Here is a 12,331-nt window from a genome sequence, read left to right as displayed (position 1 = left end):
GAACTGGAACTACATGATGGAACATCGTATCATAGCTGTTTTTGGGCTTCTTAGGAAAGTCTTGTAATGAACTTTGACTACAATTAGGTTTCAAGGTCTGATGATGGAGCCGGAAGATATGAGCTGGAACTACATGATGGAACATCGTATCATAGCTGTTTTTGGGCTTCTTAGAAAAGTCTTGTAATGAACTTTGACTACGATTAGGTTTCAAGGTCTGATGATGGAGCCGGAAGATATGAACTGGAACTACATGATGGAACATCGTATCATAGCTGTTTTTGGGCTTCTTAGAAAAGTCTTGTAATGAACTATCACTATGATTAGGTTTCAAGGCCTGATGATGGTGCCGGAAGATAAGAACAGAAAAGGGGGGAGGCTCGAGGGGGAAGCATGAAAGAAAGATCAACGTAGTATTTAAAATAAGTTGGGTTAGCGTTTTCTTGTGACCTTTAAGAGCAAACAAAGGGGGGCTCGGGGGGCGAAGCCCCCCGCATAAAAGAAAGATAAACGTTGTATTTAAAATAAGTTGGGTTAGGGTTTTCTTGGTACCCTTAAGAGTAACGAAAAGGGGGGCTCGGGGGGCGAAGCCCCCCGCATAAAAGAAAGAGTAACGTAGTGTTTAAAATAAGCTGAGTTAGCGTTTTCTTGTGACCTTTAAGAGCAAACAAAGGGGGGCTCGGGGGGCGAAGCCCCCGCATAAAAGAAAGATCCACGTAGCATTTAAAATAAGTTGGGTTAGGGTTTTCTTGTGACCTTTAAGAGCAAACAAAGGGGGGCTCGGGGGGCGAAGCCCCCCGCATGAAAGAAAGATCAACGTTGTATTTAAAATAAGTTGGGTTAGCGTTTTCTTGTGATCTTTAAGAGCAAACAAAGGGGGGCTCGGGGGGCGAAGCCCCCGCATGAAAGAAAGATCAACGTAGTATTTAAGATAAGTTGGGTTAGCGTTTTCTTGTGACCTTTAAGAGCAAACAAAGGGGGTTTTCGGGGGGCTCGGGGGCCCCCGCATAAAAGAAAGATAAACGTTGTATTTAAAATAAGTTGGGTTAGGGTTTTCTTGGTACCCTTAAGAGTAACGAAAAGGGGGGCTCGGGGGGCGAAGCCCCCCGCATAAAAGAAAGATTAACGTAGTGTTTAAAATAAGCTGAGTTAGCGTTTTCTTGTGACCTTTAAGAGCAAACAAAGGGGGGCTCGGGGGGCGAAGCCCCCCGCATAAAAGAAAGATCAACGTAGCATTTAAAATAAGTTGGGTTAGGGTTTTCTTGTGACCTTTAAGAGCAAACAAAGGGGGGCTCGGGGGGCGAAGCCCCCCGCATGAAAGAAAGATCAACGTTGTATTTAAAATAAGTTGGGTTAGCGTTTTCTTGTGACCTTTAAGAGCAAACAAAGGGGGGCTCGGGGGGCGAAGCCCCCGCATGAAAGAAAGATCAACGTTGTATTTAAAATAAGTTGGTTTAGGGTTTTCTTGTGACCCTTAAGAGTAACGAAAAGGGGGGCTCGAGGGCGAAGCCCCCCCGCATAAAAGAAAGATCAACGTAGTATTTAAAATAAGTTGGGTTAGCGTTTTCTTGTGACCTTTAAGAGCAAAAGGGGGGCTCGGGGGGCGAAGCCCCCGCATAAAAGAAAGATAAACGTTGTATTTAAAATAAGTTGGGTTAGGGTTTTCTTGGTACCCTTAAGAGTAACGAAAAGGGGGGCTCGGGGGGCGAAGCCCCCGCATAAAAGAAAGATTAACGTAGTGTTTAAAATAAGTTGAGTTAGCGTTTTCTTGTGACCTTTAAGAGCAAACAAAGGGGGCTCGGGGGCGAAGCCCCCGCATAAAAGAAAGATCAACGTAGTATTTAAAATAAGTTGGGTTAGGGTTTTCTTGTGACCTTTAAGAGCAAACAAAAGGGGGCTCGGGGGCGAAGCCCCCGCATGAAAGAAAGATCAACGTAGTATTTAAGATAAGTTGGGTTAGCGTTTTCTTGTGACCTTTAAGAGCAAACAAAGGGGGGCTCGGGGGGCGAAGCCCCCCGCATAAAAGAAAGATAAACGTTGTATTTAAAATAAGTTGGGTTAGGGTTTTCTTGGTTTAAGAGTAACGAAAAGGGGGGCTCGGGGGGCGAAGCCCCCGCATAAAAGAAAGATTAACGTAGTGTTTAAAATAAGTTGAGTTAGCGTTTTCTTGTGACCTTTAAGAGCAAACAAAGGTCATAAAAGAAAGATCAACGTAGTATTTAAAATAAGTTGGGTTAGGGTTTTCTTGGTACCCTTAAGAGTAACGAAAAGGGGGGCTCGGGGGGCGAAGCCCCCCGCATAAAAGAAAGATTAACGTAGTGTTTAAAATAAGTTGAGTTAGCGTTTTCTTGTGACCTTTAAGAGCAAACAAAGGGGGGCTCGGGGGGCGAAGCCCCCCGCATAAAAGAAAGATCAACGTAGTATTTAAAATAAGTTGGGTTAGGGTTTTGTTGTGACCTTTAAGAGCAAACAAAGGGGGGCTCGGGGGGCGAAGCCCCCAGCATAAAAGAAAGATCAACGTAGTATTTAAAATAAGTTGGTTTAGGGTTTTCTTGTGACCCTTAAGAATAACGAAAAGGGGGGCTCGGGGGGCGAAGCCCCCCGCATAAAAGAAAGATCAACGTAGTATTTAAAATAAGTTGGGTTAGGGTTTTCTTGTGATCCTTAAGAGTAACGAAAAGGGGGGCTCGAGGGCGAAGCCCCCGCATAAAAGAAAGATCAACGTAGTATTTAAAATAAGTTGGGTTAGCGTTTTCTTGTGACCTTTAAGAGCAAACAAAGGGGGCTCGGGGGCGAAGCCCCCGCATGAAAGAAAGATCAACGTAGTATTTAAAATAAGTTGGGTTAGGGTTTTCTTGGTACCCTTAAGAGTAACGAAAAGGGGGGCTCGGGGGGCGAAGCCCCCCGCATAAAAGAAAGATTAACGTAGTGTTTAAAATAAGTTGAGTTAGCGTTTTCTTGTGACCTTTAAGAGCAAACAAAGGGGGACTCGGGGGGCGAAGCCCCCGCATAAAAGAAAGATCAACGTAGTATTTAAAATAAGTTGGGTTAGGGTTTTCTTGTGACCTTTAAGAGCAAACAAAGGGGGCTCGGGGGCGAAGCCCCCGCATGAAAGAAAGATCAACGTAGTATTTAAGATAAGTTGGGTTAGCGTTTTCTTGTGACCTTTAAGAGCAAACAAAGGGGGGCTCGGGGGGCGAAGCCCCCGCATAAAAGAAAGATAAACGTTGTATTTAAAATAAGTTGGGTTAGGGTTTTTTGGTACCCTTAAGAGTAACGAAAAGGGGGCTCGGGGGCGAAGCCCCCGCATAAAAGAAAGATTAACGTAGTGTTTAAAATAAGTTGAGTTAGCGTTTTCTTGTGACCTTTAAGAGCAAACAAAGGGGGCTCGGGGGCGAAGCCCCCTCATAAAAGAAAGATCAACGTAGTATTTAAAATAAGTTGGGTTAGGGTTTTCTTGGTACCCTTAAGAGTAACGAAAAGGGGGCTCGGGGGCGAAGCCCCCGCATAAAAGAAAGATTAACGTAGTGTTTTAAATAAGTTGAGTTAGCGTTTTCTTGTGACCTTTAAGAGCAAACAAAGGGGGGCTCGGGGGGCGAAGCCCCCGCATAAAAGAAAGATCAACGTAGTATTTAAAATAAGTTGGGTTAGGGTTTTCTTGTGACCTTTAAGAGCAAACAAAGGGGGGCTCGGGGGCGAAGCCCCCCCGCATGAAAGAAAGATCAACGTAGTATTTAAGATAAGTTGGGTTAGCGTTTTCTTGTGACCTTTAAGAGCAAACAAAGGGGGCTCGGGGGGCGAAGCCCCCGCATAAAAGAAAGATAAACGTTGTATTTAAAATAAGTTGGGTTAGGGTTTTCTTGGTTTAAGAGTAACGAAAAGGGGGGCTCGGGGGGCGAAGCCCCCCGCATAAAAGAAAGATTAACGTAGTGTTTAAAATAAGTTGAGTTAGCGTTTTCTTGTGACCTTTAAGAGCAAACAAAGGGGGACTCGGGGGCGAAGCCCCGCATAAAAGAAAGATCAACGTAGTATTTAAAATAAGTTGGGTTAGGGTTTTCTTGTGACCTTTAAGAGCAAACAAAAGGGGGCTCGGGGGCGAAGCCCCGCATGAAAGAAAGATCAACGTAGTATTTAAGATAAGTTGGGTTAGCGTTTTCTTGTGACCTTTAAGAGCAAACAAAGGGGGGCTCGGGGGGCGAAGCCCCCCGCATAAAAGAAAGATAAACGTTGTATTTAAAATAAGTTGGGTTAGGGTTTTCTTGGTACCCTTAAGAGTAACGAAAAGGGGCTCGGGGGCAAAGCCCCCGCATAAAAGAAAGATTAACGTAGTGTTTAAAATAAGTTGAGTTAGCGTTTTCTTGTGACCTTTAAGAGCAAACAAAGGGGGGCTCGGGGGGCGAAGCCCCCGCATAAAAGAAAGATCAACGTAGTATTTAAAATAAGTTGGGTTAGGGTTTTCTTGTGACCTTTAAGAGCAAACAAAGGGGGGCTCGGGGGCGAAGCCCCGCATGAAAGAAAGATCAACGTAGTATTTAAGATAAGTTGGGTTAGCGTTTTCTTGTGACCTTTAAGAGCAAACAAAGGGGGCTCGGGGGCGAAGCCCCGCATAAAAGAAAGATAAACGTTGTATTTAAAATAAGTTGGGTTAGGGTTTTCTTGGTTTAAGAGTAACGAAAAGGGGGGCTCGGGGGGCGAAGCCCCCCGCATAAAAGAAAGATTAACGTAGTGTTTAAAATAAGTTGAGTTAGCGTTTTCTTGTGACCTTTAAGAGCAAACAAAGGGGGCTCGGGGGCGAAGCCCCCTCATAAAAGAAAGATCAACGTAGTATTTAAAATAAGTTGGGTTAGGGTTTTCTTGGTACCCTTAAGAGTAACGAAAAGGGGGCTCGGGGGGCAAAGCCCCCCGCATAAAAGAAAGATCAACGTTGTATTTAAAATAAGTTGGGTTAGGGTTTTCTTGGTACCCTTAAGAGTAACGAAAAGGGGGCTCGGGGGCGAAGCCCCCGCATAAAAGAAAGATTAACGTAGTGTTTAAAATAAGTTGGGTTAGCGTTTTCTTGTGACCTTTAAGAGCAAACAAAAGGGGGCTCGGGGGCGAAGCCCCCGCAAAAGAAAGATCAACGTTGTATTTAAAATAAGTTATGTAATGGTTTTCCTGTGACCCTTAAGAGCAAATAAAGGGGGGCTCGGCAAAAAAGAAATACTTAAATTTTGTTTGAATTAGTTTAAATGTGACAATATTTTCTAATCGAGTCAAACAAAATCCCACTAGCTGAGAGCTTCAAAACAATGTATGGCGAAAGTATGTGGGCGTTTTCCAAATTAAATCCCGAAAATCGAATTTCACCAGATCTGGACGTGTCTGGGCTCATTCTACTCAGAATCACGAGCTGATTCGATCCCGACGATAAAAATAAGTGTCCTAATATTTTTTCCTTTTACGTCACGATTTTAGTATGAACTTACTACGAGCGTGACGTATTGGAAACTCGAATTTTGTATGGAAAATTTGGGACACATTTTTTTATCGTCGGGATCGAATCAGCTCGTGATTCTGAGTAGAATGAGCCCAAACACGTCCAGATCTGGTGAAATTCGATTTTCGGGATTTAATTTGGAAAACGCCCATGTCTCTCTAATGTCTTCAAAAAGTCCGCGATGGCACATGTCTATATTGTCTATCTTTTACGTATAACTTACTAGGTATTAACATTTTTATGTTAATACCGTAATAAGAAGGTAGCCGCTAGTTATTATTAAGTAGCAATTAGCAATAAGTACACGTTAAGCCACAAATGGCATGTAAAATCCGCCTACTTGAAATAAATTTATGTATAAATGTTAAAAGTATTTCATTTTAATGACTAAAAAGTATAAAATAAATTAATAGTTTAAAAAACACTATAAAACACGCTTTTATAAATGCACGTAAAAGCCAAAAATAAATTATGGATCGTTCAAGTTGTCTCTATTTGTGAGCTGAAGTTTAAAAACTATGTGCTTTTAATTATAATATTTGATTGTAAAAGCGTGGGGCGCTGGAACAGGAAAGACTTTCTTGTAAACAAATACTAATCCGAACTTCCTGGCGAATGAAGTTGCATAAGAACATAACGTTTACATATGCCGCCTAAGGGTTACCAAAGAGAACCAAAGATATCTCGTCCACGAACCTTAACTCTGCATCCTGCCACTGTAGACACTTTCCCCTTTTGTACTTTGATTACCGGAAAAAAGCGGCGTTCTAAGTGTCGGTGACTGTCGACTCTCCTCGCTACTAGCGCATATTTTGTCTGAGTTCGACAAACTGGTACCTACTTTGAACACTGACTTTTAATTGATTTGACTGTTTAATGTAGAACCTACTAGTCATGCTGCAACTCCAGTTAGCGCGTCAATCTGTGTAACCTCCTTCCCGTAACATAGCATAATTTGATTTATCAGCAAGTTAAACAAAAAGTCTTTCCTGTTCCAGCGCCCCACGCTTTTACAATCAAATATTATAATTAAAAGCACATAGTTTTTAAACTTCAGCTCACAAATAGAGACAACTTGAACGATCCATAATTTATTTTTGGCTTTTACGTGCATTTATAAAAGCGTGTTTTATAGTGTTTTTTAAACTATTAATTTATTTTAAGATCGATTTATTATTTGTCGGAAACTCTAATATTGCAAATCTTATCAACGTCGTTAGAGCCGTTTCCGAAATCATCGAAATTATACAAATAAACGTTTACTATTTGTTATATTCTCTTTAATTCATATTTATTATTATTTAGTTGAGGTGCGAGGAACGAACGCAAACACGACACGTCTTTTGAAACTTCAATCAAATTATACCGAGCGTATGCTGTCCCTGCCCGTGTCATGGGACGCACATACCGGCAGCACCCGCTAGATTGTCATGACTATAGTTTTTCTGTATCATAATATCGTTTTTTCTTTCCCAGGTGAAAAGATCGAGGCCAAAAGCCACGATGACGTAACAATGCTGTTTAGCGACATCGTTGGCTTCACATCAATTTGCGCCACAGCCACGCCAATGATGGTCATCGATATGCTGGAAGACCTGTACACGGTGTTCGACGTCTTCTGTGAGGAGCTGGACGTTTACAAGGTCAGTATTATGAATAAAAATAACAACGCCAACTCACGGCACATGTAGTTTCACTTTCTCGTCTAGAAAACATGACCTCTCATTGCAAGCCAGAGTTGAAAGTCATGCATGATCGCGGAAAATAGCTGAACACGCTTTGCTACGAGAGTACAGTGTCCTCTGGCCATGTCTTAATTGTAGAACCATAGTTTGTTATTCTTATCCGAATGCACTCAGGTGGCTTCGGGCGAAGCAAGGGCTACTACGTTTGTTTGTATATCCGGATGTCTCGCTCTACAGGTCGCATTTCTTAACTGATTCGTGTGAAATTTTGTGACCAGATTCTATGACTCAATTTTTTTTTTGTCGTCCCAGATTTTGGAAATTGTAAAAGGCATCTGTTTCATTCGAGCCATATGAGTAGGTACTGGGCAATCTTTTATTTTGGGTATATCATTAAACTTTTGACTCAATGTATATAAATAATTATGTTATAGGTACCTGGTCTACAATAAGTTATCTTAGAACCCAAACCTAGTTTTGCTTCAAACACTTACCAGGGCAAGATGGTAGGCAGCATGATATGGGTTAGAAAGCGTTGGAGTATGTGATTTGTTAATAATTGATTGCCAAAACCCAGTCTTTTGGAAAAGGTGTTTGAACAATCTTCGCTCAGCTATACGTTAGGTGCCTTCACAATAAACGCTCAAGCATGATAATTGTTCTACTGAGAATGTAAACAAAATACTATATATTTGCGTATTGTACGAGTACACAAATATATAGTATTTTGTTTACATTCTCATTCAGTATAACCAAAGACCTATATAACTTCGTAAAGACCGATAAAGTCTAAGAAAAAAACGTACCTCAAAACCATACAGAAAAATGTACGGTGAGCTAGATGGCGATACACCTTTGGGGTACGCTCGGCTAGATGGCGCTAATATTAATACTTGACATTTTAAAACATATCAAGCTAAGAATATGGGCCAAATTGTCAAAACTGAGGTTCAAAAGTTTTAAGCCGGTGTCGAGAGATGGCAGTCTATGCACTGTGATTACACATTTTACTTTGACAGTCATTCTCTATAATACTCGATCCTCTTTGGTATAACTTTCGCAGTTATGTATTTAGAAATAGACAGTGAGGATGATAAAAGATAATGATCTTCTTAAATTCGCCGAAGTGAATATTATTATTATGTACATATAAGTAGCAAAACGAATTCTAATCTAAGTCGTTTCTACTACTACAGGTTGGTCAATTTACACGCAGATCAGTGATCATCACAGAAATAAATTCCCCTACCGGTCTTCGAATGACCATCGGTTTGTTAAGCGGCTTTCTGAAACCGGTGGTCCCCGGACAGACCGATTGTCAAGCTTACAAGCTTCATTTCACCAAAACACTAGAAATCACATTTGTATTTCAAAACGAAACACAATATTAAATATCTTCAGGTAACACTTTGTGTCATCCGCAATAAAACAGCGGCACCTCTAAAATAAGAACACAGTAACAAAAGACTTTACTTTTATTTCGTAACTTAAGACCGATGTTCGCGCGTGTTCCTGACTTTTGTACTTGTCTGTACGACGCGAACACGCGAAGCTAAGACAAGTCTGTTATTTCAGCGGGCTTTGGCATTTCGACGAGGCGGAAAATTGCTTGGATATGCACTCCACGCTTTGCTGAGTTCCGCAGGATTTTCTCGCACAATTTTATAGAATTTCAATATTCAATCAGTTGTTTTACTGTGTCACAAATAACTGTAAGGAGCGGATCTAAAATATCATCACCATGATCATCCTGTCCCGGACGGTTTTGGCCTCGGTGACTGGGGTTGCGACGGTCGTCAGCTCTCAGGTGACTGATGTAGCCTATTTTTGCCGTGAATGTGCGACCACACTCACTGCTGCAGGTCAGCACCCCTTCAACGACATTGTAGTTTATGACCGTTGGTGGTCGAGTCTTTCGATACTATACGATAATCTCTATCTCAAACTACTGCCTCTTTTCACGAGTTATATAGGTTATTGGGCAGGTATTGGGCAGAATTCTTTTTATGTTATTTTCTTTCAATTTCCATAAATGATCCAGTAACTCATTATGTCAATAGCAGACCCAAACAAGATCAAAGTCACGAAATTAAACATGCCAAGTAATTTGACTAAAATATAAAAACTGATTGACTGGCTTAAGTTGTAAGAATATCTACTACATGGGTGCGTATTTTTTATTTATGTAATAAAGTATGTAAAGTGTGTAGTGTATTGTTTGTGTAAAAACACCAGATCACCTCGTAAATTATACAGTTAATAGTACAGAAGATCAAACAAAAGTAAATCTCAAGAGCGACAAGCGGTCCGCGTGTCACGACCGCTCTCCCACATAACCGTCATTGCTCTCACACAGGGATATTAGGGATGTTCCACGTCGGTAGTGATGTTCTTTTACAGTTTATTTTTACACGTGTATATTTTTGTTTTTTTGCCAGGTGGAGACGATAGGCGACGCTTACTGCGTGGCAAGCGGGTTGCACAAAAAGATCGACACGCATGCGCCGCAGATCGCATGGATGGCCATGCGCATGGTGGAGACGTGCGCGCAGCATTTCACCCACGAAGGGCATCCTATCAAGGTGCATAAAGTCTGACCAAAAAGAGTACAAATTAAAAAGTGGCAACATCCCTTTCAAATCAATATGTGTGAGAAAACGGGACGACAATACGATCTTGCCACTTTTTAATTTCTACCCTTTTTGATCAGACTACGAGTATATACTAGATTTTCCAGACTGGTGACAACGTTAATCAGCAGTGAACTTCTTTTTTTTCAAACTTTCCATGGAATCATATTTCGGTTTGGTGCAATTTGTGTGGTGCAAATTCTTTGAACGGCCATTTTGTTTTTGTTGACCTTCTTTATAACCGCCCACATTGTCAGTATTCGATACCTTTGGGGCACAAAAAGTGCCGTTTACGACAGTAAAACGTTAACTAACCTAACCACAAAATTAAAATTTTGAAGAAACCCCAGACATAGTGGACCGATTTTCATGAAGCATGGCTAAGAACACTAACTCAACTTTCCAACAAAAAAAAAACTAAATCGGTTCATCCGTTCGGGAGCTACGATGCCACAGACAGACACACAGAGATAGACAGACAGACAGACAGACAAACGGACAGATTGATAGACACGCCAAACTTATAACACCCCGTTGTTTTGAGTCGGGGGTTAAAAATACATATTTTTAAGATTCACCAGCCATTGTGACATGATCATAATTATAATATTTATGTCGAAGCCAGGTCATTATAAAAAGACAGTCCTTTTTCAAATATTTCAAAAATCTATAGATTTGGACCATTTCGATTATCTACAATAATATTCCCTAGAGTTCCATTTTCAATATTTTTGACATGAATCTTCTTTTTCTCACGAGATGCGCATAGGCCTCCACAAGCGAGGTCATTATAAAAGAAAATTTCAGTCCTTTTTCAAATATAATCGATCGCAAAGTTGTGGAACATTTCGATTATCTACAATAATATTTCCTAGAGTTCCATTTTCAATATTTTTGACATGAATCTTCTTTTTCTCACTAGATGCGCATAGGCCTCCACACCGGGACCGTACTAGCCGGGGTCGTAGGACGCACCATGCTCAAATACTGCCTCTTCGGACACAACGTCACGCTGGCCAACAAGTTCGAGTCCGGTTCGGAACCTTTGAAGATTAACGTCAGTCCCACCACTTACGAGTAAGTACCTTTAGTATTCCTTTTGTGTGTACCTCTGTGGTAAATGGGTATATAGTGCACTGAGAGAAATTTGCATTGTGAATTTAACAAGTTCGACTTGTTGCGGTTTATCCGTTTGAATCAGCCAAACGTATGTTTAAAACAATATGTGTCAGGTTGTTTTTATAAAATCGACTTGTTGATTCAAATATATTGCCGATTCAAATGACAAGTAGCTTGTTGTTTGAACCAAAGAGCACGTAGGCGCTATTTTAACCAAAAAACTTGTTGAACGAACATGAAAACTGGTTGTATTTTTTCTCAGTGTGTATGCGGACTTAATACTAGAGTCGGACACGGTGAAATGTTGAAACCAAGGATAATTTTTATAGGATTTACAATCTGCATACTAAGAATCGTACCTCGATTTTTTAGCGCCGCCTATTAAATACTATCATAAGGTCCCCCCACATCTAGCGTCTCGCGAGCGTAGCATCGGGCCAACTGTATGGAAAAAGACGCCGCGTCGACGTCGCGCCGACGCGGCGTCAGGCTTTGCCATACAGTTGGCCCGACGCTACGCTCGCGAGACGCTAGATATGGGGGACCCATAACTCCATGTGACACTCCTTGAGTTGCAGGCGTACATAGGTTACGGTGACCGCTTGTTTGCTACCGACGTAGTATTAATAAAAACTGCACTGATGATGCTTAATTTTTTTTTTTTTCAAAATGTTATTGACGTGATATCATGATACTTATTAAAATAAAGAAGCATGTCATTTGTTCTTATAAAAAATAAGAACGCAAAAATATTTGGGGAAAATAGGATTTTGGCCACTTCCAGGCTGTAAAACAGCGCCATCTAGTTTTAAGCCTAAAAGGCCCATACATTTCAGGGCTACGCTTTTTTGTATGGGCTTTGTCAGTCCAGTATTAAATCGTTCTTGCGGAAACGTACGAACGTCACATGCTATTTCAGTCAGTCTCAGTACAAGATGTACTTACTATAGGCTACTAGACTCGTATCGAATTTAGCACATCAAGTTATTGTTTTCTGTAGTATTTGACTTATGAAATCAATATTTATAGCTTGCGGGGATTAAAAGTGCGTGATGACTGCGTATTTTTAATTAAAGATGTGTCTATGTTTTTTTTTAAATTATGGACTCCGAAAACGGTGTTGGCCAATGGAGTGACGTCACATAATTCAGATCAACTATGGAAATTAGAGGTAGTAATCTGATCTCCATAGAAGCAAAATTCATAGTCGTTGACGGATGTGACAATGTGAAATATTTTTTCTAAATATACTGACGTCATGTCATAGATATTCTATAGATTAATATGGCTGATGTTGTTTTTGCCTGATCGCGTAAAAGTAAACTTTAAATAATTTTTTTGCAGGTTTTTAAGTCGTAATAAAATATGATACTATTTTTTTTCGTTTAATTAGACAGTAATTAATAAGACATACTTTGAAA

General features: G+C 40.7%; 1 protein-coding gene across 1 annotated transcript in view; it reads left to right on the top strand.

The window, feature by feature from the left end:
• Window positions 1-12,331, top strand: part of LOC125235749 (head-specific guanylate cyclase) — a 164,892-nt gene that overhangs the window by 125,196 nt on the left and 27,365 nt on the right. The window contains exons 10-12 of the mRNA XM_048142332.1: window positions 6,953-7,119; window positions 9,600-9,743; window positions 10,714-10,868. Of these exons, the coding sequence (XP_047998289.1) occupies window positions 6,953-7,119; window positions 9,600-9,743; window positions 10,714-10,868 (466 nt within the window). The remainder of the gene's footprint in view (window positions 1-6,952; window positions 7,120-9,599; window positions 9,744-10,713; window positions 10,869-12,331) is intronic.

The sequence above is a fragment of the Leguminivora glycinivorella genome, chromosome 18 (assembly GCF_023078275.1).
Source record: "Leguminivora glycinivorella isolate SPB_JAAS2020 chromosome 18, LegGlyc_1.1, whole genome shotgun sequence".
Lineage (NCBI taxonomy): Eukaryota > Metazoa > Arthropoda > Insecta > Lepidoptera > Tortricidae > Leguminivora > Leguminivora glycinivorella.
This window is presented reverse-complemented; position numbering and strand designations above follow the sequence as displayed.